Source organism: Neopsephotus bourkii, unplaced genomic scaffold (assembly GCF_033783945.1).
Source record: "Neopsephotus bourkii isolate Nb327-2 ecotype Australia unplaced genomic scaffold, CSIRO-AGI_Nbou_v1 NB_962, whole genome shotgun sequence".
NCBI lineage: Eukaryota > Metazoa > Chordata > Aves > Psittaciformes > Psittacidae > Neopsephotus > Neopsephotus bourkii.
In genome coordinates this window covers 6936518-6964361 of record NW_026901456.1, presented here as the reverse complement: position 1 = coordinate 6964361, position 27844 = coordinate 6936518, and the positions used below count along the sequence as shown (strand labels likewise).

Below are 27844 nucleotides of genomic sequence, written 5' to 3'. Positions count from 1 at the left end.
GCATGATTTAATTTGGGATGGGAAATGGTGTTGGAGGAGAAGAACGTTGCTGTAGGGGTTAGGGAGCATGTTTGAACCTAAGGAGGTTTCAGCAGGAAGAAGAGAAGGAAAGGTGAAGGGGAACGGAGCATATTACATTGAGGAGAAAAGAGAAAGGAGTGGAAAGCTGCAGTAAATGAAGGAGACGTGTGGGAGGAAGAAAGGCGGTGGCAAAAGCTAATGATGGTAATCTGGACTCTTAATAGCATGCTACTCATTTGAATTTGGTCACTTATTAATGAACAAAATGCATAAAAGGATATATTGGTCTATTTCAGGTATTGCAAATAAGAGCAAATATATTAAAGTGCACATACCTGTAAATATAGGGCCCATAGGTTTGCAGTTGTGTAGGTCTAGTATGCTGCCTTCTGTGTTTAGAAGCAACAAGTGGGTGGACACAATGAACTTTCTGAATTTAACCTCCTTGTGGGTACTAGTTCTTGGACAGACACCAGATAAAACTGAAGCTATTTTCATTCTCTGGAAGATGGAATCAGACTTGTCCTAATTTTCTATTCTGATTATTCATCATTTTTTCTCTTTGAATGCTCCTCTCTGACAAAATTAATTGATATATAATATCCAAACAGCTAAACAAGACATGCTTCACCAGTAATGCATATCAGTGCCTAAAAAGCCTCATGTCTCACACAATCTTTCTAAGAGTTCTTCCTGTAATTAGATCCCATTTGTAACTAACCACAGGCCTGTTAATTTTCAAATTGGTTTGTTTTGGTTCAGGAAGCCTTTGAATGTAAAAAACTGCATCCTGACATATTGTCATATCTGAACATCAGCAGCTCTGGCATGAAAAGGTCATGCCACCAAGCATTAACATTTCAGAATAGCAATTATAGTAATTAATTCAAATAAGGATTATGTTTTTCTTTTTGCTGTGTGATAACAATAGATACCATCTATGCAAAAGGAAAGACGGTGGAAGCCTCAAATAAGGTCCTCTGCCAATGGCATCTTAAAATAAAGACCCAGAGAAGTTTAGATGAAATGAGTGAGTTGTTCTGATAAGAAGAGGCAAGTGTTCATGCATAAAAACAAGGAGAGTGGAGCTATTGTGGGAGGCAGCTTTGAAGTGAAGAAGGGGGTTATGCCACCTCACATGCTTTGAAAGGAGCGAACAGATTCGTTCAGAAGAGAGCAGTTCTGTGTGCTGTCCAGGGGTTTCCAACTTTAACCAAGAAGGGAACAGCCCAGAACTGAAAGATGGGCTCATGGGTTTTGATACTCACAAATGCCCAGATCCTATTCATTGGTGGACAGATAATATGGGAATGAAAGGACAGACTACTGAGGACAGCAAAGAGACCAACATGATTCAAAAATGCCATGTTTTGAGGGGTTTACATTAAAACACTCTGAGGATTTTTGCTTCCTGTTTCCAGAAACAAAATTATTCCAAAATGTGAAAGTACTTTGGGTTTAAGCCTATTCTTGCTAGAAAAAGAGTACTTTTTTTCAACATTTTTTTTAATTCCTACATGATTAATGAAGTTGACAATTATGTCCGAACTTTTTTGCAAATACCTTCTGAATACAATAGAACTCAAATCTAGCTAGGTTTATCGTCAGTTTAATTATACTTTCTGTTTAGTACATATAGTGCATTTTAACTATGTACTTAGTGCATACATGGACTAAGCTCTTTGGTGCAGAGACTTTCTTTTACATTTGTACAGCTCGTGGTTTTAATTGAGCCCTCATTTTGATAGGTCATTACTGTTATACAAAATGGTAGAGCATATAAATGTCAGCAAATCAGACAGTAGCTCATCAGAAGAAATAGGAAATTTTTATCAGTTTGTAATTGGCCCCATATCTGAATGCTTATACTTAGAGCACTTTCGTGTACTGTGAATATTTTAATTATGTTACAAGTGGGCCTGTGAGCAGCAAAAGAAACGGAGTCAGGCTCTTGTTGGATTTGCATCTTCTCACCTCTACAGCCTCAGTGTCCAGTCCAGCTCCCCTCTGCTAAGTTGCCATTGAGGCCCATTTTCAGTCTTAAAAATGTTGTCTAACACAGGAATGAAAGCAAAATTATTTCCCACATTTTTGGCCATCTGGTCAAATATGGACAAGCTGAATGAGACCCAGACTGAAGGGCCAACCCTGCATCATCAGACTAGTCAGTTCACTGGAGAACGATCTTTTGTTTTGTCTGGTTTTAGTTCCAGCTATGATAACTTCCTATCCAAATACCACCTTGGCAACACAAGGTCAAAAGAAGGAGATGAGCTGCACAGCACACGGGGAGAAACCCATCATAGTCCGCTGGGAAAAAGAAGACAGAATCATTAACCCTGAAATGTCCCGTTACCTTGTTTCCACCAAGGAAGTTGGAGATGAAGTGATCTCTACTCTGCAGGTAAGAAAACAAAGTGGTCCACGACTCATCTACACGTGTGAGTGTTGCTTAATTTTATTTTGATTGGGACACACAGCTACCTCTGCCCTAAAAAAATCAAAGCCCCACCATTTGCTCCACCTGTGGTGCACCACTGGAGAGCTAGCAGAAAGAGGTAGAGGATGCCTCTTCATCCCAACCCCTAGAAAAAAGTCTCCATCCTCCCATGCTCCAGAAACAAGAAGAGAGTGAGCCTGGCTCTCAGCTCCCCATCCTTTCTGTCTCAGGAGCAATGTGGCTTATGCATTAGCCTGCCCTTCCTGGGCAGCACAGCTCAGTTTTGAGTACACCGCTGATAAGCACTGAGTGAATATCTGACGCCTAGCTCTAATGTGTGTCAGGCTTACTTTTGTCAAAATCATTAAGCTCTTTTGAGATAAAAATGCTGTCTTTTTAAACTGCCTTTTCTTCCTCCCTTTCACTTTTTGGGGCTTGTGATACTCTTAGAAAATCAGATTAGTCATCAAATTCAAAATGAGAAGGAAGGAAAAGGCATGTGTAGGTATGTAAGTAGTATACCCACTGCTGTCAGTATTTGGTATTTATTGTACACAACAGCAGAAGTCACCAAGCTACCTAGCAAATGGTTATAGTCTGCATCTTTACTTCTGCTTCTGTGACAGGCAGCTGTTTGGTGGTGTGGGCACCATGAATCTCTACTTACATGACGAATCAGTATATGGTATTCTGTTAACTTGTAAGTGGCTGACTTGGGTTAGTTTGAGGGGCTACATGAGTGGACCTGCTGTTTCAGGAACTTAAGTTTCCCCAAGATGCCACAGAAGCACAGGAAACTCATTGTTGTGGTGTCATCTACAACAGGTGTGGTTATGCCATTGCCCCCAGCATACCAGGGTACAGCTTTTTCCAGTCAAATTTTAAATTTACCAACATGAGCATGTCCATTCCTTTATATTTTTAAATGTGCCTTTCTGTAATCAAAAAGCTTAAAAAAATAAAATCATAGATATTCTCAGCCAAAATTCTTGATTTTCCATTTTTCAGTCATGTTCTTACAAACATTTTTTACCAGGCTCAAGGAAATAATTTTCTATGTCACTTGTGATCGTCTAATGACATTCTAGTGTAACTGTAAAAGTATATCTCTTTCATTAGTAGCCAAAAATTGTGACGAATGATAACCAGTAAAAATCTGGATTTGCTCTATGTGAGGGAGCTTTGTCATTGATTTCTGTAAGAAATAATAAGTTCTATGTGTGATTTGCTCATATTAGTGTATTTGTCTTACAAATAATATTTAATTATAGGATAGATCCCTAGACTTCTCTCCCTCATTCATCCTACTGACTTTAATAAGATAATGCCTTGATGCATGACAATATTTCTTTTTGGGAGGCTGGAGACCTGCTTAGAGAATTCTCTTCCAAAGCAGTTGTGTAGGGTAATGGCATTCTACAACTATATGTATGTTACATACAAAACCTTTGACTTCTGAGAGATAAAACGTCCCAAAGGTAGAAAATGTCAGGATTAACATCGTCTCTGAAGCTTTTAACTCAGTGTTTTTGCATGCATGCATGATGATGTGATTTTTAGTTTTATATTTGGCTTTTAGTTTTTCTGCAGGACCCCTGCCTCAATGAGGCATAACTTGGATTTTCTTTGGAATTGAATTAGGGTTGAGTAATGTGAGACACTGTGTGATGCAAGGCTGATCATTGAAACCAAACTTTTCACAGGTGGCCAATAATTGTGTGTTCTTTGTTTTCTAGGTACTTGCCTTGAGCCCTTGGGGTCTGATTTGCAGAAGTACTAAGACCTCATAGCTGCAGCTTAACTCAATGGAAGCTGTTATGAATACATGAAAAGCTATTTATTGCTAAGAACTCTGAGCAGGGGGGAAGAAGGCCCTAGATGTATCAAATTGGGCTCAGAAAAAATTTGTTTTCCTATCTTGAAGCTCAGCCACATGTGCGATTTAACACAGCTTGACAAGTTACCACATCTCAGATGCTAACCCTCCAACATCCTCATAGCGAGTGGAAAATTAATCCATTTATCTTAACTCGCGGTGAATGAGAGCTGTGCTCACATTACCTTGGTTTTGCTAAGGAATAAAGAGCACGTGGAGTTACTAAGGCTCAGCTAATATGTGGCAAATTGTCAAGCAGCCACAAATATTACCATATGTCTGGTTCCTTAATTCCTCGTACAAAATGGTGGTAATACTTTTCATGATGTCAGGGTTTATGAAAATAAATTCACTCATGTTTCTGAAATGGGTATTGCATAGGTGAATCCACAAAAAAGGCTATGAGAAAAGGAATAAGTCTGTCTTTGGGGCACAGTTTTAACTGTGTGAAGTAAATAAAGTGTGGAGCAGCACACTGAACAATGGGAAGAAAATGGTATTTGGAGTACCTGCTCACTTAAAAAAATACTCTCCCTATTGTACGTGGAATGAAGCAGTGGTCCTGTAGAAAAATATCATTATGATCATGTACATAAAGATTGCATGAAACTTTCCACATTATTATATTATTAAATCACACATTGAAAAGAAAGATCATTCAAAATTTTATTATGAGGCACAATGCTTAATACTGCAGGGTTCATCACCAATGTTTGAACCTTTATTTCCTCCACACAGACCTCACCCATTTGAGTTACATTTAGAAATTACTGGGAAAAATGGAGGTAGCAGGAGGCACCATTTTGCACAGAAAATTTGAACTGTTAAATACGTGGCAAACTTAGGAAACGAGACTCCCAGTGAGAAGCTACAGGAATAGGAGGTGCTCCAACTCCTGGCTACGCATGTAGAGCAGGTAGCCTGCTTCCTCAGCCCAGGTGTTGCTGGTTTTGGTAACTCTCGATATTCTGGATATTTTACTATGCATATGTATGTATGTGTATAACACACAATATCTATTTATTACTGTCAAGTAAAGCAATTTGTACAATTTTCCTTGCACTATACAGAAAAGCTGTTCAATCAATTACTTCTTTTCAAATCACCCATAGATTTTGCCAACTGTGCGTGAAGATTCTGGCTTCTTTTCCTGCCATGCCATCAATTCTTATGGGGAGGATCGTGGAATAATTCAGCTCACTGTGCAAGGTAGGAAGAGGACAACATAAGGAAAAAAACACAGCTATTGTAGTACAGTAAGTGTATGCCATCTCAGAAATCTGTTGGGGGAGGGAGGCTCTGATTCCTAATTAAATGTATTCCTCATTGTCAAAGAAATGAGGAACTGCATTAAGGTGCTCAGTTTTTCATTTTCCAGCATCAAAGATTAAATCAAAATATAGGAAAAGCTTCAGTCAGTCTAGATATGTACCAATAGGTAAGATTATTTTTCTTAAATACACTAGCCAACAATCTGCTAAAGACTATCATCTTCAGTAGGGATAGTAGATATGAGGAGGCTACTTTTTGCAGGGAGAGGGATGCAGTTGCTGTTAAAGAACAAATGTACCTAAACCCCAAGATTGAAATAAAGCAAAAGTGATCTGACTTTATCTCTAGAGTAATGCTAAACCTACTGTGGATCTTTAAACAAAATATTTCAAGTTTAATCAGTCAAAATAGATTGCAATTAGTTTGCACATTGCAAACTCCAGGAGCTTATGTTTCCTGGGGCTGGGGCTCTCCTCCTTCAGAGTATCATTCAGGCAGACAGCGACAAGTCCTGGTGGTGGAGGTTACAGTATGTGAGATGCAGAGTGTGGGCAGAACTCAGCTGTTGACTACTGCCTACTTCTTGTGCGATGCTTGTCCCTGTGCTTGTATGCCTTTGAGCATGCACACAACAGATTTTTAGGACTTGCAAATTTCTTTCTCCCCACCCTTGATTTCAAACAACAGAAACCATGGATTTCAACAAATCACTGAAACAGCAGATTTCAGTGAATGCCTATGGCAGATGTGTCAAATAATTCAGGTGGAGTTTGGGGACAGGTTCTTAGTTACACCACTGCTCATTTATGCTGCCATGACAATTTAAAGGGGCATTAGAATGGCAATAATTGCTGTTTCTTTATAACCTTAATTCTAAATGCAGAAAAAGGCTTTAGTGTAATTTCATACTGTTATTAAATTATTCTGCTATTAAATAACACTTTTAAACATACTCAATGAGATAGACATTCTACTCCCTCCCCCTACCCAATTTAGCACTTTTAAGGTTAGTATTCATATTTCTACCATCACTTTTTGTGTAAAAACTGTGGAAGTATCAGTGAAACATAGGGTTCAAGGCAAAAACCTTTTCTAGCGTGCGTAGTCCAATCTGGAGTGCTTTTTAGGCAAACGCAGCTCTAGGTTGCATATAAGAAGGTTAAACAGAAGTCAGTATTCAAGATTACATCTGTGACTCCTAGTTGAAAATTGACCTTTCCTCCCTCTTCTTGAGCATTCTTCAGCAGGTGATTAACTGGCTCAGGGTACTAATGAGTGACCAGAGAAAATGCCATGAGAACTTACCACCAGCAAGCTATGCCAGTGCCACGCTCATTAATGATACCTCATTAAGAGTACAGGCTTCCTTCTGACTAAAACTGTGTGTGTGTTTACTCAGAACCCCCCGACCCTCCTGAAATAGAAATCCGAGAAGTGAGAGCACGCAGTATTGCCCTCAGATGGACCATGGGATTTGATGGGAACAGCCCAATCACCGGCTACGATATCGAGTGCAAGAACAAGTCAGGTAAGAAATAATCTCCCTCTGAAGTAATCGCCGTCAGTAGTCATTCATCACTGAGCCTGTATCGTAAAAGATAATTCATAAATTGAAACTGCCTGATGGAAATTTTTACCATGGTTTATTTAATCTTCCACAGCAAAATTTATCTTCATTTGTTGTTGCCTTTTTTCTTTTTCTTTTTTTTTTTTTTTTTTGGCGAGGACATTAGGTTTATCAATCACTACTTTTCCTTTTTACTAGAGAAAACCTACAATTAAGGGGGAAAATTGTGTTGTAAAATAAGTCATTCTAGGTGATATCTTGATAGCTGATATGGTTTTGATAGCTGATTCTTGGTCCCTGTTCTTATCTTTAATCCATTTAGATTTTTTTGTTTAATTTTCAAGTTCTATTTTTTCCCTATAGAAAAGGCCACCCACCTTTACAAACTGTCTTTTCCTGTAGTGCTAATTTTTAAAAGTTGTTTTCTATCAATATATGAGTACATGGCATCCTCCCTAGAAAGTTAGCAGTGGTTATTTAAGAAAATTTAAGAAAATTAAGAAAAGGTTATTTAAGAAAATTAAGATGAAGAAAGCCTTCCAGGGATGGGGCATCCACAGCTTCTCTGGACAGTCTGTGCCAGAGTCTCACCACCCTCATAGTGAAGAATTTCACCCTAATACTTAATCTCAGTCTACTCCCTTTCATGATTTGAGAAGGGACAAGCAAGGAAATTGTGATGGAAAAATATTTCAAGTATTATTAAAAAGACATTGAGAAATTCTATGTACTATTTCATGTTGGAGGTTTTTTAAACTATTTGAAAGGGGATATAGTTCACTAATAGGAAGGCTCTGTGTGCTTACCAGTGAAGCATTCTGTTTATCAAAGCAACTACAGTCCATTTACAGTCTTCTTTTAGTTCTGAGATGGAAAAATGTACTTGTTCATAAAATTCTAATATTTGCCGAATTTTTTCAAAAACTATTCTACTACTCATCTTTTCTATTCTTCATTTGTCTACATTGTGTATTTCCTTTGTGCTTCACTTAAGCAAAAATTTTGAGATGCTCTATCTGATAGGTAAAATATTTTTGAGTGTTAAACCATTCGTTACCATTTTTACATTTGTTTCATAAATAAAATTCATAATGTACTGGTGAGCACGGTACCTGAAAGATTACAGAGCTCTAAAACGTCTTTGTTAGATTTAGTTCAATGTTTTCAAGCGATAATGCAGAATGCAGACAAACAAGAAGTGGTAATCACTATAAGCTTGCATTACAAAATTATGTCTCTCTAATATGGCACAATAAATCACTAGCAAGACAGCAAATGAGGCACTATCAGACTGAATGAAAACATCAAGACACAACAGTGATAAAGGTTAAAAAAATTGAAAGAAAGAAAAAACAGTGAGTGGCAGAATTAGTGTTGGAGAAAGTATTTCTTTGTCTGTATATGAAGACAAATTCTGGAGTTCATGTCCTAAAAAGAGCAATTTCCTTCATCTCACTGCAAATAATCGAAACATAATTTTTTAGAATCTCAGGCTGAATCTTTGGAGAAACTAGGATTGGGTTTTTGAATTCTTGCACGTGATTCTTGTCAGTAATTAAATAATCAAGAAAATGAAACATCAAACCGGGTTACTGAAGGGCTTGTACAGGGTAGTTAAAGGAAGACAGAACAAAGAAGAGGGAATTAAGAAAGCTCCTCACAATTTCCAGATTATTACAGGGACAGAAGAAAACTTAGGTAAAACATTCACGTCCAGATGGTAAGCTGAGGGAACATCCTGCCAAGGCCAAAGTAAAGCTGTAAACTGCACAGCTGTGTTTAGTAAGAATTTTCCACCTACGTTGCTTACCCTGAGGACTCGGAAGAGGGTTTACAGCAGGATGCAACATCTAGGCTTTTTAAAAAGGAAAATTGCAGAACTTTCAGTTTCAGGGGATGTGCTGGTGACCACACATCGTGTATGGACTTCACTATATGGTGCTTCCCTCAGGTATCCAATTTAACCCTGCAGTGCAATTAGACCAAAAAAAAAAAAAAAAAAGACATCTTTTTTTATTCTCAAAAAGTACTTTCTCTTTTTAATGTGAAAAACCTTCTAGAAGGAGCATGGAGTTGCCTGTCATTTTAGATGGTAGCTGTAGGGTTCAATTGCCATGCAGGAGCAAGATGAGCAGTGTGAGATCAGCTTTTCAGGCTGTTCAGTGTTTAGGTACAATGTTTGTCTGCACAGAAATGTACCTGTACTACCCCTCACTGAAACCACTGATGTGTAGCCATTGACATTAGGAAAAGATGTGTGTGCCCTTCTTTGTGCCTTACTCCTTATCCTTTTTATTTTTCACATCATGAGGGAAAGCTGAGGAGAAAACATCAGTTCCGCGTAAGAGGTGAGTTGAAGGGAGAGGATCGTGCTTTGCTCTTCCTTGTGCTCACGTGTGAATAGAGAACACAGACGCCTTCGCAGAACTAGGGGTTCCTACCGCGCCTGCCCACGGAGGTGCGGTGTAGTACCGTAAGTGGCCACGGGGCGGCAGCACCAGCACTGCTCGAGCTGTAGCCGCTTTTCTGGTCGCAGCACACTAACCTCAGAGTTCCAGGTTTTCTTTTTGGGAACTGGTATGAAGCTGGTATAAATTTTTCGTAGATCAGTACGCCAGTGTGCATTTTATATAGCACAGAGTAGTGCCTGGGTGTAACATTTATGAGTAGAATAAAAAATAAGTTAAAATCTCCACTCTTTCATTTAGCTGTTTTACTTTTTTATTTCTTCCAAAGAATATTGCTGCTTGTCTTCTATGCTTTTTCATTCTAAGTAAGTGGATTTTAGAGCTCTCTGGGACAGCAATAAAATCCAGAAGAGCCAACAGTCAATCTGAGTACCTCACTCAGTTCCTCACCACGTGGGCACCACCAAATATTTTTAGGGCTTGACAGAAGAAAGCAAAATTAACTTCTTTATTATTTTTTCCCCTTAAGTCTTATAAATACGATCTTCAAAACTGAAAACAGTTTTGGGAAGAAATTGGTTAATTTCCATCTGGGCTGGTTCAGTTTGGAGGCATTGCTTTTGTTGGTTTATTTTACCCTTCAAGAAGGGGACACATGTATCAAAATATACACCTGAAGTCCATGCATGAGTTGTAAACAAACACTGGAGCCCTATGTTTTCATAAATCTCTTTCTCCATGGTGCATCATTACTTAATCTGCTAAGAACCACCAGAATTTTTCAAATTCATTTATTTGATTTTAGCAGCTAGTATGTACTGCGGAGTCCTGCCGCTCAGAGGTTGGTACTTCAAAAAAGCAAGTGCAAACTTAAGCAGTTTGATAATATGCAGACTACATTTAAATAAATTCTCATCATCCTCAAGGGAAATTTAACACAATTCTCCGTACAAAGCAGGTCTTTTGTTAAATGCGTTTCCTTTGGTGTGGTACACTGGAACAAAGTCTCCGCCTGAGCTAGCACGAGATCTAACACAATGGAGTCTAACTGCTGGTTAAAGTTCTGTAAAGTTTAAGAAATTCTGCAAAGTTACAGCAAACTGAAACCAAGTTGTCGCAGGGCTGCCTGCAGGTAACTCCTTTAGAGCTTCTGGAAGTATCCTACAGAGGAATCTGTGACAAACTCAGTTACCAAGGAAAAATATATTCAAGTGAATCTGGTTAGCACTTTAATGTCTGCTTCCTAAAGGTTTACTGGGTAAACAAAGCCACACAGACAAGCAAACAGGCCCTGTAGCCAGCCAAGCTGCAGATGTCATCATGACAACTTGTGCATCTTTTAGCAAGCTCATATAAAAGAATTTAGACAGTATGTGCAAATATTTTGTATCTGTGAGCTTTCTGTTTTTAAAGTAGTGTCTTATCTGCTGAGCTTTCTCCAATCCTGCCTTCAGTGATCCACACTGTAAAACACTCCTGGAGAGTCCTCAGTGACATCCCCCATAGGATGCTGCAGAGGTTAAAGGAAGAATATCTCCTGCTGTAAGAAAGAAATTAAGGATAGCAACTCATAAAAGACATCAAGATGCTTTAAACAGCTACATTCTATTATTTTGTTTGCAGCAATTGAATGCTTGGATCAAAAGCAGGAGTTACTGTGTTCTGTGAATCTCTATCCTTTTTCCTATTATATGTCTGGAGAATTTCTTAAAAACATAACAGGTAGATGAATAGTAAGCATGAATAATAACAATGTGCTCCTCTTTTTACAGATACATGCAAACAGGTAAGATGGTTTGACATTCCTCTTGTATTATGCAGAGTATTCCCCTGCTCCTGCATCCTAACACAAGTCAGGGAAATAGCACCAGTCCTGGAGGGTGCTGAGCTCTGCATTTAAGTACTCTTAAGTTTGCCCTTGCTGTTTCCCTATGGTGTGAGATCCTGGAGCTTGAGATCAAAATTTCTGCCTGATCTCCCTGCTAGTCTGAGCCCTACATTTCTGTTTATTAACTCCATTTCCCCCCTTTTTGGAGCACAGCTGACCTTCTCCTTGAGTGAGGATCTCTTTGGGGCAGCAGCTCCCATCTTTTTCACAGTTGTTCCAATGTGGCAATGGTGAAAAACCAGTATGTACGCACACAAACCTGGGGAATCATTGCTGCTCTCACCGCCCCCTCAAAAAAAGTCAAATGAGTAGCTGTTTCCTCAGATATGCTGATGACCACAGAGCTAGATCCCATTGTTCACAGCACCACACTAGGAGCAACTGGGAGTGCTGTCAAGGAAGGGGATCAGTCGATTTGCTTTTAGCAGCAGCCGTTTTCTGGATTAATTCAGCAATGCCAGTATCCCGCTCTGTGAGACAGTTTAACTGCAAGCTTGTGTTAGTGATGTTAACATCATATTTTATTTCTCTGTTTTATTTTAATCTCTTATTAAATAGACTCTTGGGATTCTGTTCAGAGAACCAAAGATGTTTCCCCTCAACTAAACCAAGCCACTATCATTGACCTTCACCCTTCCTCAACTTACAACATTCGCATGTATGCCAAGAATCGCATCGGCAAGAGTGAGGCCAGCAATGAACTCACCATCACTACTGATGAAGCAGGTATGATCTGGTTTTGTAGCATTTAAATCAAGCTGGGAATTATTGCTCTTTGACATAAGGAATCTTTACCTGAAACGATGCTTGCGTTGCTGCAGCTGCATCAAAAGAAATACTGAATTGTTCCCATAAAACACTGTGACTTTTACAACTTCATTGTGCAGGCCCATAATTAAAGCTGTTCAGTGGCATCTAGTGGTCAGAGAAGGCATTGTGTTCAAATTTTCAGCCTGGTGTACCGGAAACAGCACACCTATATCTACAGTTAGGCAACTCAATCAATATCATCCTGGCTTTAGTGGTGGTTCCTCCCCTGTGGCTTGTGTGGTTTTCCTTAGAGGCTCAGATATTAGTATAGGTAGTTAATTTAAACTAAACCATTGAGAACATTGATCTACATGAACCGAATCTTTCTTTACTCCATTCCCAAACCCACTCGGCATTTTGTTTTCTGATTGCTGTATAAGTCATCCGTTAAATGTCACCCTCCTGTTCTTTGTTGCCATGTATTCTTCTACACTGTTGTAGGTTTTGGTACCAGGAGGGCTGTGTGGGCATTTTTGCTTTGGTGGCCGGAGCCACTCTTTCGTGTACTCAAAATGCTGCCTTCCAGTTCTGTCTTATTTTTATTTCTCAGACCCAGCTGAAGTGGCAGATGGCTAAGGCCAGCATAGCCTTGTGCATGCTACCATGTCCCAAGTCCTGCTTGTTACCTGTGGGTGAAAAGTAGAGAGCTACAGTTCTCTATTTCAGAACTTAGGAATGAAAATGCTGAATGGCTATGAATATTTCTTCCAGGCTCATGTTCCAATTGCATACAATATAGAAAGGTGTTGAGAGTAACCTAAGCAGCTCCAACGTCCTTAGCCCACTAAAACTAGATGGAATTACTCTGAAGTCTTGACCAGAAGGGAGCTAGCTCACTTGTTTTTGAAAACACATTTTTATCTTGCTAATTTTATTTTTCCTGTTACCTGACGCTGAGTCAGTAGTGCTTCCTTCTTTAGGAATTTCGAGAGGGAAACTGCAGTGCAAGTATCTGAGTAGCAGTCTTCTAGCAGTGAAAATTTCTACCTTTTTTTCAAGATTCATGTTGGTCTAGGCTTTGAACACTCAGTGACCAGTTTTTAGTTCAGCTCTTATGAGTACAGCTGTGTAATTCCCACACATTTTCTCTGTGGGTGAATTTACTACAGTGAAAATATACCCCTTGTTGGGAGAACATGTTTTTGTCTCCAAGGGACTTGCTGAATAAGAAGATCCAAGGGCTCACAGTGAAAAGCAAAATAAGCAGGAGACAAACATCAGCTGCGTTTGTTTTTCCACCAGGTGTTTTTTCATCCCAGGGAAAGGAAATCCTTCAGTGAACAGCTTTATTGATGGTGAATAATTTGCAAAATATTTACCATTTGGTGAGGATTTTTCTTGTCCTTTGTTCAGTGAAAATTTGAAATCATTACAGAAAACAGATTATCCTTTCTTCTGGTCAGCATCACCTGTATCCCCAAAATGCGCATTCTGTCTTATGCGTATACATCAAAGTAGAGGGGTAGATCTCATTTACCTGTGCTTAGGATATTTCTTACTTGCTGAGTTTTTCCTGTCTGTTAATTAAGTTGTCAGGATCAGCAGCTGGCCTTGAAATTAAAAAACAGCTTCCCTGTGAACAGGGTGGAACCTTAACACCACATTTTATTCAGTTCTTTGTAACCAAGATTCAGAATAATTGGTCCTTTTTGTTACTGTCTTTAAAGGAGACATCTATTTGGAAAAAAAGACTAACAGTGTGGAACTGTGTTCAAAAGTCACTGATCTACCTAGGGAACAATTGGAAGAGAGGAGGTCAGTCTTAGGCAGAACATATGATGTTTGTCTCCTGGATTTTTATTTCAGATGGTATGTGATGTACAGGAGCACCATTTCTTTGATCACTGTTTACTTCTGTTCTCTGCTTTTACAATAGAAAATGGGGAGCAGCATGGGTGCAGGGAATGAGAGAGAAGGTAATGAGAAAGGAGCAAAATAAAAGTCCAAGAAAGACAATATAAAAACTGGACAACTCAAACCATGCTATTAGCAAGGGGGTGCAGGTTGTATAAGACATATTACAGTGACCTGAGTCAGCCAGCACTAGCTATTAGAAAACTGTAAGGGGCCTCTGTGGCAAAAGGGTAGTCAAGAATGGCATTATTTCAAAGCTTACAGACCACCTCTTTCACTCTATGCAACCATGGTTAGCTCCTGTGTTGGACAATAGACTGTTAAGTACCCACTTGCACTAATGCTTATCAGGAATAAAAAAAGCATCATGGCTGCTGTTTAATACTGAAATCAATATAGGAAGCTGGGATATCTTGGCTTTCTTTATGTCTTTGACACAAAATCTGTATGACATTAAGTATCTTTTTTAAATTATTTCTTATTTAACATTTCACTATGGGATGCTGGGAACAGCTACCTGTTCCGGTCTGGAAAACTTTTGGGGTCTTTCAAGAAAAAGTCAGTATTTTAAGAAGCACATTTTAAACCCCATTTTTGAGCTCAAATGCTTTTCTCAAATTCCACTACATTATAATGTACCTGGAGAAATGCCATTCGTGTTTGTCAACAGGGGGCCAGAATCAAGGACAGGGTTAAAAAAATCAGTGATCTCATTTTTGCCAGTAGATTTTTTTCCTCTTCTTCTTCCTGTACAGTAATGCAGGAAGAATGGAAATAAAGTGTTTTCAACCTTTGGAAATTTCCCATCTGAAGGACAGTCAAGAATGGCATAGAATAGGGCATATTTAATAACTTAAACATATTATAGGCTGTATTCTGAGTCTCTGTGCTTTCATCAGTTAAAGCAATACGTTCTGGTTCCTTTCACCACAGCTGTCATTTGCTGCTGCTCCTCCTCTAACAGCCCCATCTCACCCTTTTTATTGCTTTACTTCCTTTGTCATGCTATTAAACTTAATTTAATACCTTTTACTGAGGCCATATTCTGCATCAAGGGAACCCTCTACAGCAGCGCAAGATGACTCCATTTCTTTCTTCAGATCTTTCTTTTACAATGATTTACATCACTGAGCAAGCAATTTACTTCAGATCTTTCTGTTCAATCCCAGCCAATTCTTGATCTGCTTTGTAACGGCCCAGCTGACAAGTAGGTTTCCCTAGACACAGGGTCTTCTTTTTTTCATTTGCCTTTAAAGCATCATGCACACCCTTGGCAGCATATTGATACTAAATGAAACTCTTCCTAACTCAGGCATGCTTTTTGTATCTGGCAGTTATTTTTTGTCTGATTTCCAGGCTGAATTACTTACAATGGGGAGAGAGAGAGAGGGGGTAAAGTGTGCTGCTTTTTGTATATAAAATATTTGATATTTGTATGAATGTGCTCAGTCGCTAGTGAACAAAGCAGATCCACTGGAAAGTGTGCAACATGAAGGCTAGACAATGAGCTCCTGTCTTGCTTTCAAATAAGTTCTGCTGTCTTTCTACCACCCACAGGGTTCTGACTCTTGAAAACATCTTGCCTACTTACAAAACAGAAACAGCATTGTGAGAGTATCACTAAACATGAAAAGTCACTATTATTCATTCTTATTTTATTTGCCATGCTATGCTTTGGCATGCATTGTATTTCACTGGTGGTCAGACATGACCCTAAATAAGAAGATGCTATACTCTGGTTTTGCGCAGTGAAGTTGTGTCTGCAGTTTCCCATATGACATTGACTCAGTCCAAATCTCTGTGATGCTGGTGTGTTGAGATGGTGACGTGCTATGTGAAGTGCTAAATTCTGTGGCTATGAGGGACAGTTTTGATGCACCTCTCTTCTCTCTTTCTAGCTCCTGATGGTCCACCTCAGGATGTCCAACTGGAACCTATATCTTCACAAAGCATTAGGGTCACCTGGAAGGTAACTATGCACACATCCAAGAATTTTGACTGACAGTGTTCTGGTGCATTCAAGGAGGTTTTATTGAGGGGAGTATTATAACAACTGGGGATTAGTTATTTTATTTGGGAGAGTTCTTGCAGAACCTTTGCCACCAAATCTTAAAGTATTTGCCATTAAGAGTAGTGTATTATGAAAAGCATGAACCTTCCATTGATTAATAATAGCAGCAGCGGCTTGCCTGTGCTGATGACTAGAACATTTCCTGCTTCTTTCTAATTTCAAAGGCTACAGGCTTGGAAATAAGCATCAAGGAATTCCACTTTGATTTGGGGCAAAATTTCCCCAAACCATTGAAGCCAGTGGCAATTTTTTCCCATTGCAATGGACTTTGGGACAAAGCCTTACTGAAGGCATGTCTGCACAGAGAAAGCAGTAAAGTGTCTCGAAATGAGAACTGATAAATCAGAGCAACCAATTTAAAAATATCAGCAATAGATATTTAAAAATGTGGCATGTCTTATGACTCAATTCATTTTTTCTAGATTTTGCCCAGTGTTTTGACAATGCCAGAATGTTATGAATGCTTTTGGTATAATATCAGAGGTACTTAAACCAAGCTTTAAATGGTTTTGTAATATATACTCTTTGTACTTTTTAGCAGACAGAATAAAGCTATCTAATTGCAGTAGCATAATCTCAATATGAATGGCAGTTTCCAAATTGTATTTATAATTCCATATATTTAAAACTCTGAAATATGTAGTATTAAGTGCTGGAGTGGGATGTGGCATAATAGTGATGTTAATTACTCCTGCAAATGTGGATGATGTGTCTTTCACCCCATTATGGACCATCCAGAAAGTCAGTAGCAATGAGCTGCTACTTATTAACCATATAAATAACTGTAGGCTGCTGGTTATTTATACAATAAATAACCAGCATGATCTTGTATTAGGTTTGAGCTGGTTCCTGGAAAGACAGGTTTCTACAGTGCATGATCTCTGTACAGCATAGTTGGACATACAACTACAGATATTCTAACTAGTACAGAGGGACCTCAGCTGCCAAGCATTTTTAGTAGTTCATTGGTGCTTTTTAAATGGTGCATTAAAATTTCCATTTTGATGGGAAATTTCAGCATTAAGCTTCAAAAGCAGTAGTCTTTATTAGACCTGTTACATGCAGGTCACAGATACAGTGCTGATTTTAGATCTTGTCCACAACTTATTGATCAATTGAGTGCACCCTCAGCAACTTTGCTGACAACACCAAGCTGTGTGGTGCAGTTGATATGCTGACGGAAAGGAATACCATCCAGGCAGACCTAGACAAGCTTGAGAGGTGAGACAGCACAGACCTCATGAAGTTCAGTAAGGCCAAGTGGTCCTGCACTTGGGCCAGTAGGCAATCCTGAGCACATCTACTGGCCTGGCAGAGACTGGATTGAAAGCAGCCCTGAGGAGGAGGAGTTGAGGTGTTGATTGATGATAAGCTCAACATGAGCCAGTAGTGTGTGCCTGCAGTCCAGAAAGCAAATCTATAACAATGGGTTGCATGAAAAGGACCATGGCAAGCAGGTCATAGAAAGTGATTCTCCCCCTCTGCTATTGTGAGACCCCACCTGGAGTAATGCATTCAGCACTGCAGCCCCTAACATAAGAGAAACATGGACCTGCTCAAGAAAGTCCAGAAGGCCACAAAGAGAGCTGGAGTACCTCTCCTATGAAGACAGACTGAGAGTGTTGAGCTTGTTCAGTCTTGAGAAGAAAAGGCTTTTCTCTCTTATAGCAGACTTCCAGTGCCTAAAGGGGGCCTACAAGAAGTCTGGAGAGGCACTTTTTACAAGGGCATGTAGTGACAGGACAAGGGGGAGTGGTTTTAAACTGAAGAAGGATTGCTTTAAATTAGACATTAGGAAAAAAATTTTCACTATGAGGGTGTCCCACACTAGCACAGGCTGCCCAGAGAAGCTGTGGAATCCCCAATCCCTGGTGGTGTCCAAGGTCAGGCTGGATGGGGCTTTGAGCAGCCTGGTTTAGTGGAAGGTGTCCCTGTCCGTGGCAGTGTAGTTGGAACTATATGATCTTTAAGGTCCCTTCCAACTCTAACCATTCTCTGATTCTTGAATTTATATCAGTGTTGGTTTTCATCAAATGTTTTCCAAAACCAAAAGTCATGTAGTCACTAGCCACAGGCTTACATGCTGGCTGAAGTGAAACAGAACCTTCCTGAAAGGTTACTGCTTGCATAGTCCTACCTTTACTAGAAGAATTATTTCCTGAATGACAGTTTGCAACAGCTAATCAGCTTCTTAATCAAGAAGTCCTGCTAATTAAGAGGCCCCAAACCAGGAGTGAGCCATTTGCTTCCCTTGAATTACTGAAGTTTTTTCCCAACCAGAGCAGTTCTAGTTCATTATTTAAAAAAAAAAAAAAAAAAAAGTACTTTAGGGTGGTCCCAAAGACATAATATAATTCAGTCCCATTCTGAATCCTGGCTTCCGGGTAGGTCCCTACGAGGCACTGCTGTGCAGAAGACACTCACTGCATTGTGCAATACGAAGTATTTAAGAATACAGAAATAGCCATGATATCAATCATGGAGAAAAAAAAGGAAAGAAAATTAACTTAGTAATAATATGGTCATCTTTATTTTGGAGGCATGTGGAGTGTTTGCCATTATACAAAAGGGATTGTGTTAAGAACCATAGTTATATTTAAAGTTGGCAAATCTTGTTGAAATACAGACAGTGTCAATAACAACAAAAGAAGAGAATAGCACATCAAATATCTTTCATCTTGTATTAAGTTTTATTTCTGCAGCTTGCTACAGTCATTAATCTATCCTTTAAGTTTTCTCTTAGCCCACTTTTAGAAAGTCCTAGTTAAGCAAAGTTTTATAGGTCTGCGATCTATTTAATCAGATTTCTATGCATCCACATAGAACATTGGGGCTTAGACTGGATTTTTAAATAATACTCAACACTTTTTAGTAGTTTAAAATTGTGCAGAGATAATATGAATTAAACAGGAATTCTCATTTAGTAAAGAGCATGAAGATATTAATTTTTTAGGGTTTTTTTGGTAGTACTTTACAAAGTAAATGAACCCATTAAATTTAGGCATGAGAAATTTATCTTACCCTCTTTATGCATATACACTTGCACAGAACTATGAAAGGTCACACTTTACAAAAGTCATTGGTACCCTATTTTACAACTCTTAGATTTTGTGACACAAGCAGTAAGATCAGGGACTGAAACTTATTTTTCACTGGTGTTCTATGACCAGAGACAAGGTTAACAATTTATTTTTTTCCCATGAACACTTAGTCATGGACAAATGTTTCTTTACTGACTTTTCTACAAAAAAGAGTATACATACCAGAAGGCATATATAGAAAAAATGATTTATTTGTGAAAAAGTCTGTCCAAAAATGAAGCATTTAGATAGTACTAACAAGGAGTATTTGAAGCTTTGTGGAGCAGAACATTTTGACTCTACTGTTCTGAAGTGACTTTGAGCTTGTTTTATATTGTATAATGTTTTAAAGAGAAAAAAAAAAAAAAGAGAAAAAAAAAAAAACACCTTGACCTAAAACAATTATAAAGAGGTTTCATGAAGAATGCAAAATTTGCCATTTTATTTCAATTCAAAATGAGAAAGTGTATAATTGCATAATTCCCAGTGAAGAGGCTATGCTGGCTATAGTCCTGCTCTGAAAACATTACAGTGCATGGTATATGTTTGATTTAGTTTTAGCATTCTATTCCATATGTTTTACAGTATGATGTATGTATTCCAATATATGTTCTATATGTTTCTGTAATCTATTATGCACCAGGTTTGTGCTCACTTTTTCTTGGTATACAGGGCATGCCTGATGGTATATAGCATATGTACACACAGGATCTTTAGGTGTGTTGTATTTGGCAGTAGGCAGTGTATGCCATTCACAAAACAATAAATGCACTACATTATGTGGTGTATGTGTTCTAAGCATGTTGCTTGTGATTTCAATGTGCAGTGTGTGTTGTGGCAACAACTTTTGCTCAAAAATCACCTGTGGTAACACATGAGAATGTTCCAGTTGCAGCCTTTAACTAGGAAAGGCTTTAGATCTTGAGATGTGCAACCATGAGAATGTTAATGTTTGAGACAAGAAATCACCATGCAGACTGCTGAGGATTTGCCAAGCTATTATCATCCAACACTGATGGAGAGATCTGGTGTCCTGGTATGATTAAACTGGTGCCTCTACTCTGATACATATTTAGAAAAGGGACAGTGGCCTGCCACATTGTTTGAAAGCAGTCCTCCCTGTAACACCATCTGAGTTGTCTGCTGCTTTGGCCAAACTCTTTGTCCTTTAATCAGTCTGAAATATTTAGATTATATTGGCTTATGTTTTTGCCCCTTCCCATCAGCACTGCCTATAAATATACATGAGCTGTGCACAATATAATGGCTTGTAACAGAATTTGAAATCCTTCAACTAGCGAAACAATTCACCCTGAAATATTGAAATTATTTAAATATGATAAAGTTATTTTCTTCTAAAATGGAATGAAACAGCTTCACCTTATGATGAGATCTGAACCTCAAACAAAAAAAATAATCTGACCTTAGTTTCCACCCCACAGTCCAGCTTAAAAAAAACCTTTTGCAATCATTGTGTGATCATAAAGCTGTTCAGAATAGTGCTTGCTCTTGCAAACAAACTGTTTTGATAATAAAAGAATAAAAGATAAAAAAAAAAATGTTTGTAAAGAAGTTGGGTGGTTCTTTGTTTGAGGTTTGGTTGTTTGGTTTTTTTAAACAAGAAAAAATATCTGAACAGGAAACAGTTATACCTCTAGATTCCAAAAACATAGTTCTAATCCCTGCAGTATGCCTTACAAGGTGCTCAAGATGTGAATCTCCTGATTTGCTCATCTGCCACTGAAAGGACAGCCCCATGCTTGCAGAGAGCTTGTTAGCACCAGAGGAACTGAAGTAGTACAGCGGAAATTATACCCTTGCTTCAAGTTTTGTTTCTGTTTTTGAAGGCTGGAAGGAGCATATGAAAATAAAATTCAAAGAAAGCATCTGAAGGTATAAAATTCAAGCAGTCAGATCCATCCAGTGATACATTTCAAATACAGAGCGTGTTGGCTTTTGCAGAGCAATGATTTGTTGATAGTGGATGAAAGGCAAATCCCACACTGGTTTTATTGGCTTCAGTGAGGCTTTGGCAGAGTGGACTATAAACTCACTCAAACAGACAGGTCCTGTGACAGAAAATAGTATTCTTCTTAAGAATGTATTCCTCAGTAGATTTAATGAGATATAGTAACAACAGAAATTGCTGCCTCTGCTTGTTTAACTCATTGCCAATAACCTACATCACAAAGACTTTTTTCATGGGTCAGCAGAACAGATGAGCTTGTGAGCATCTGGTGGGAATTTGAAAGAAGTTTGGAGGATTTGAAAGAGTTTTTTCTCCATGGATTACAAACCGTGCCTCAAAATGTTTATACTAATCATACCTCATATACATAGCAAACCAGATAGGAACATTATCACATCTTAGAAATAGTCCAATAGTATTTAAATGGAATTTTAATGGGTATTTCTGTCAATAACAGGCTTTTACCTAAGTTGTCAATCCTTTACTCTAGACTATATTCTATATTGCAGAGTATAGAAATTATTTATAGAAATTATTTTCACTAGTCAGGTACAGTGAGAAGTACAGTGCATAATTATGGCCAAGCATTCTGTACTCTCCATGTTCTTGAATGCCAGATATTGTACACCTTGTTTTAGTAGCTATTCAGTATGCAAATCCCTGCTTTTCAATTCATTATTGCCTTCAGCACTCATTATCTAATCATCTTTCCACACTACAGAAGCATATTTCAAAGCACAGTGTAAAATTGCATCTAGCTGAATAAACTTATGTGACTGACTTGAACAGATCAATAAGTGCCTTACTAAAAATTTAGCGAGCAAATGGTAGGGATTTGTAGCAAAACCACAGTTAATAGTGAATGGTAGGCCTGTAATGGTAGCCTTATCAACTCAACTTTGTTTGATTCACCTAATAAGAGAACAAAACATTATGAATTCAAATTACAACTCAAGAATATCCCCATATCTATTTCTACTGTGTATGAACCATTTAAAGGTCTTTCATTTAGCACAGGATGCACAAAAATTTATATATCAAGGTAAAAATTTATTACTTCATGTTCATTACTTTCTGTGTGGGGAAAATTTTTGAATTGTTACCCAGGAATAGACTTGTGTTCAGTAGGAAAAAAACTTTGACTTTGTGTATATTTAAAAAATTTTAAGAGGAACGACTTTACTTTGGAGACACGTACTTAATGTGTAATCTTTCCTTTTCTATTTAGGCTCCAAAGAAGCACTTGCAAAATGGAATTATTCGTGGATACCAGATAGGTTATCGGGAGTACAGTGCAGGTGGAAATTTCCAGTTCAATATCATCAGTATTGATACCACTGGAGACAGTGAAGTCTATACGCTGAATAACCTGAAGAAATTCACACAGTATGGCATGGTAGTCCAGGCTTGTAATCGGGCTGGAATAGGACCTTCTTCTCAGGAAATCATCACCACTACTCTTGAGGATGGTAGGCCCTTGGCAAACAGCTATCATGGGACATGCTATTATTTCTTAATTTCCTTTTACCTTCTTACATTTATTGCTTGAACGGTGGTTCTTATAGTGGCGATAATAGAAAACCAGACTTTACAGGCATTAGATAGAGTAGACAGCTGGCAGGAAGAGACTGGCCAATGAGCATGTACAATTTTCACTGCAAGAGATGCAAGGTCATACAGGTATATAAATATAACTCTAACATATCCTGCTGTGAATGATATTGACTAAGACTGTAGCTTTCATTCAGTAGTCTATTGCATTGATGTTTACATATTTGTAAATTTTGTGATCTCAACATGGTTTTGAGATGCTTAGAAGTAAAACTCTAAAGTGTGAAGTGATATTATTAATGTTGTTGGCTTTCTTTTGTTTTCAAATGAATCCACTGTGAAACCTAGAGCTCTTGTACTGCACAATCCCTTGTCTTGTCAGCCTAAAGAGAGATGTGTGGGGTTTTTTCAAGGATATTCAAACTAATGAGAGAAATATGATTTTGATTTCAGACAAAATTCAACCTGTCTAATCCAAAGAACAATATAGGGTTTGGTTTGTTTTTTTTTTTTCAAACTGTATAAAAAGCACTTCTTAAACAATGAGAGGGTGTCCTCTAGTGGAAAAGGAGATTTATTCCATATCCTAAAATAGAACCAGTATTGTACAGGCATATAAAAGCAAATAAGTCGTAAAGGATAGTGTTGGTCAGATTTTCAGCTGCTGTAAATTAGCATCAGCATACTGAAGTCAGTGCCAGCTAGGAATCTGACTTTTTACACAGGAGGAATAGAGTAGGACACATCTAACATTCTCAAGAGCTACAGATTTTGAGGTATATGCTTCATGGAAGACTGGTGTTTTTCATTTACTCTAAGCATTTCTAGGCCTAAACAGATCACTGCAAGGCCTCAGAAGGCAGTGCACTCATACATGCATACCTTACTTATTATAATAAATAGTATTTTTTCCTTTCAGAATCCTACATGTTTACTTTTCCTGGGAACAGGGGTTTTTTGGTCATTACTCAAATTTGGGTCATTCATTAACATTTTTTGCAGTATATTTAAATAACTGCTAGTTTTCCCTCCCACCAATTTTAAAGGGATATTAGAATTGTCCAGAAAGACATCAGTTTGGCTGCAAACTTTTAAAAGAACCTCATACTTAAATTGCATACAGAATATTATGTTTATTTCAGCACTAGGACACATTTATTTTTCAAAAGAAGCAACAAAAAGCCTATTAAAATAATAGTCAGCAAGTGGTGCGGCAGTACATCAAAAGTCATTCCAGGAAAATGGGCTGCTATTTGCAGATTGTAGCAAGAATAAAGGTTTGCATTGGTAACAGGGTATAACTGCTAATTAAGCAATGGGTGGTGGGATAGCAATGAAAATTGAAAGGGGAGCTGAAAGGGTAATAAACATTGGGTTGTTAATGGAGTTAAAAATTGTGAATATCTTATTCCAGTGCCCAGTTGCCCTCCAGGGAACGTCCAAGCCACTGCCACATCACCAGAAACCATCTCTATTTCTTGGTCAACGTTGGCAAAAGAAACTCTGAATGGGATTCTGCAAGGATTCAGGGTTATCTACTGGGCTAATCTCTTGGATGGAGGTGAGAGAAATCCAGCTGTTACCAAGTAAAAAGCCATACGAGGCCTTTATATCATTTATTCTCTTGTGAAGGCATTGTACTTCCTTTTCTCTTTGGTTTAGAGAAACCTTCATCTATTTGTGAGGGAAAGCATTTTCCCTAGAGCTTTAACAGAGCAGCGGGCTGATGCTGCCTGCTGGCTCCCCTGGTGAAGACTTCCACTGTGGGTCTCCAATGCTCCATAGACCTACCATAATACCCCAAATGACCTGAACAATTTCATTTCAGTTACAAATTCCAGCAGGTATCTTTTATAAAGAATGACCATATGAACCTAGAAGACACCTGCCCAAACCTGTATTTTATTTTAATTTGGATGGTTATCTGTTTCCTTAGCTAGTTTCCTACTTCATAGGTTATTTTTTTATTTTTTGACAGGTTGCATTTCATCTCCATAGCTGAGGGTAAAAGAAGGAAATATTTTTGGAAAAGGCTTCATATTTTCATGGCAGCCTCCTCTGTTATGCTTAGGTTTTAGTACTCTGAGCACAATTCCTAAGGGCTCCTAAGCAGAGAATGACTGAAATGAGTGAAATACTTTACTAATCTGCAATGTATCACGTGATGATAATTATACCTATGGTACTTCCTGGTAAATTAAATATTTGTAGATTTGAGATGCACATGCCTTTATTCCCATTTACCTTGCTGAATTTTCACAGCCTTAGGACAATCAGCTGGCCCACTTTTTTTCCTTCCATCCATCAGGATTGTAGCTCATACTAATATGCCACTGTCTTGCAAATCCTGGCCTCTGTTAGTGTGGCAAGGAGAACTCAGAGTGGAAATGTAACCCTTAGGCCCACTGTTACCACTTGTACTGTTAGGGTAAAAAATATTTGGAAATAAGCCACCAATTCAGTTGTACATTTAAAAATAAAGATAAAAATTGTATGAGGAGCATATATAGAAATGTACACATGACAGACATAAAATTATTTTTTTCAGTGATGCTTGTAGTCTTTGGATCAGATCCTATGTGAATATAATCTGTGTGTGTCTAAGCTCCTATGTGATGTCCTACAACATGACAAAAAATGATGTTCATGCAGTGCTTAAAACTGGATTTTCTTCATCTTTTTGTCTTTACTTTCTGCCTCAAATATGTTTAAAGCTTTTTTGCCATATGGGTTGTACTTTACTTCTTAGCTTGCTGCAAAGAAAAAAAGAAAGGTTCATATGAAGTGCATCATCTTTCTGCAAGTAAATCTGATTTTACTGTGTTTAAATCTATTCTTAGCTGGTATTACTGCTATCAAGTGCTTTAAGGCAGCACTTATTACATATTTTAAAATAAAGGGGACTTTTTCTTGGTTTTCCTTATGAGAAATGATCTTTCTCAAACCCAGAAAATCTTTATGAAGATAGCTGACTTTCCCATTTTTGCTTTAGGGAATGTTTTGCAATAATCTCCTCCTGTTATCTGTTCTTTATGAAAATCTTATTACTTGAAGAAATTTTCAATTCTCTTCCCTGTATTAAAAAAAAAAATAAAAAAAAAAAAAAGGTTGAAAAGGAAAACTGGATCTGCTTTGAATGGTAAGAAGTCAGGACACAAAGGAATTTATTTTAATTTATTATAATTCATTGCTGGTTTATAATAATGAAACATTACTTCTCTGGTACACTCTTTAGTCCCCAAGATTTCCACAGTAGGTATCAATAACTGGGAGAAGACTGAAATTGACAATAACTCTATTTCCTTTTCATTCTATAGAGCTAGGAGAGATAAAGAACGTCACCACTACACAGCCGTCCCTAGAGCTTGATGGCCTTGAAAAATACACCAACTACAGCATTCAAGTGTTGGCTTTTACACGAGCTGGAGATGGAGTGAGAAGTGAACAAATTTTCACTCGCACTAAAGAGGATGGTAAGGAGTAAAATATTTTCTATTCCCACTTCCACAAAATATTCATATGTCTCAGGCTTTCAAAATAGTGTAAATATTGTACAAACATGCAGAGTGAGATTTCTGTCTGGAGGTCCTCAGTTAGGAGCATATGATGTGGACGGAGTATGGGTTCACAGCTTTGAAAACAATCTGACTGTTTCCAAGACTCCAGTTCAGGTAACACTGATGCACTAATGATCTGAGTAAGTTTGAGCAGGTTTTTTGGGTTTTGGTTTTTTTTTTTTTTTTCAAATACCTTAGGCTCTTATTTGAGAATTTTGAGGGGGTTTGAGTTAATTCTTTCCAAATGACTGAAAATGGAGAAAGGAGAGGAGACTATTCTGGGATGATCTTATATAACTTATATACTTCGAAGATTTTTTTCAGAATAGCTATATAAAAAAAAAAAAAAGCAGATTTTAGAATAAAAATCTCTTGCCTCTGTTCATAGACCAAAGCATGGAGAATTTGAGTCCTAATGCTGAAAGTTTAAGAAAGTTTTAATCACACACACATGTTTTCATAATCACTTTCTTGTAACTTCAATTCTGAAAGTCACTTCAGGTTGCCAAATACTGGCATCAGTAGGATGCCAAATACTAATCTATTTCTCAAGGACTAGAATTTCAAATTCAGGGGGAATTTTGTCCCTAACCTGTTTAGTGCCTTGAAAACTCCATGAGGTATGTAAATACATCCTTAGATCCCTAAACACTTTTGAAAATCTGGATCAAGATTTTTTTGTCAGAAGCAAAAAAACAGTCCTAGCAATGAAGTTACCTGAATAATATTCGATCGGTAAATTCTCCTGTGAGTTATGTAATGTTTTCTTTATATTTGTCAAATTTCTTATCTGTAATGAGATTTACAAAAGTGCCAGCAGAATAGGTTGAGTAGATTAACTGACTTGAGGGATGTTTGGTGGTTCTTTTCTAATAAAAAACATCCTTTATAAATCTTATTAATTTTTCCAATAAAATATTAAGGGATTCTTTCTAAAATTTACATACATTGTAAGGTCACATGGACCTAACTGTAGCTATATCTAGATGATGCAGTACAAATGAAAATTGGATTTCTCTTTTTTCTAAAATTTTCTCCTACGTTATCAAAATGAGTTATTTTGCCTTGTTCTATTTTCATACGTGTAATACTTTCCATTACTTTGGTCAAAGTTCTGTTAACGGCAAAAAAAAAAAAAGCAAGTGGATGTCTTGTAGCTAGGAAATATGAGGAAATATGGGCATATAGCAATGCTGGTTAACATAGGTCTGCTTCCTGTTCTTGCTGAGATCCTGCATCAGCTTGCAATAGTGGCTCTGTTTAAAGCTGTCTCAACGTACTGCACTTCATCTGAAACTGTTAAGGACAATTTGCTCAGCTATAGACTTGCGTGTCTTGTATGCTGAATGTTAGCTCATTCTGCTTCCACCCTGAAGTCCTTTAAAATCGACTTTAGAGCACCTGACACAAACGCTCTTAAGACACACATTGCTTGGATGTAAGTGGTTTTATTTCAAAGAATAAACTAAGAAATAAGAGA

At 37.9% G+C, this 27844-nt stretch overlaps 1 protein-coding gene across 2 annotated transcripts in view; it reads left to right on the top strand.

Moving 5' to 3' along the window:
* The window catches only part of DSCAM (DS cell adhesion molecule), a 459270-nt gene that overhangs the window by 351164 nt on the left and 80262 nt on the right, over positions 1–27844 (top strand). For both annotated transcript variants that reach the window (XM_061359220.1, XM_061359221.1), the window contains exons 12-19: positions 2229–2425; positions 5450–5546; positions 7009–7137; positions 12031–12198; positions 16035–16105; positions 22485–22725; positions 24222–24368; positions 26125–26280. In XM_061359220.1, coding sequence (XP_061215204.1) covers positions 2229–2425; positions 5450–5546; positions 7009–7137; positions 12031–12198; positions 16035–16105; positions 22485–22725; positions 24222–24368; positions 26125–26280 — 1206 coding nt within the window. The remainder of the gene's footprint in view (positions 1–2228; positions 2426–5449; positions 5547–7008; positions 7138–12030; positions 12199–16034; positions 16106–22484; positions 22726–24221; positions 24369–26124; positions 26281–27844) is intronic.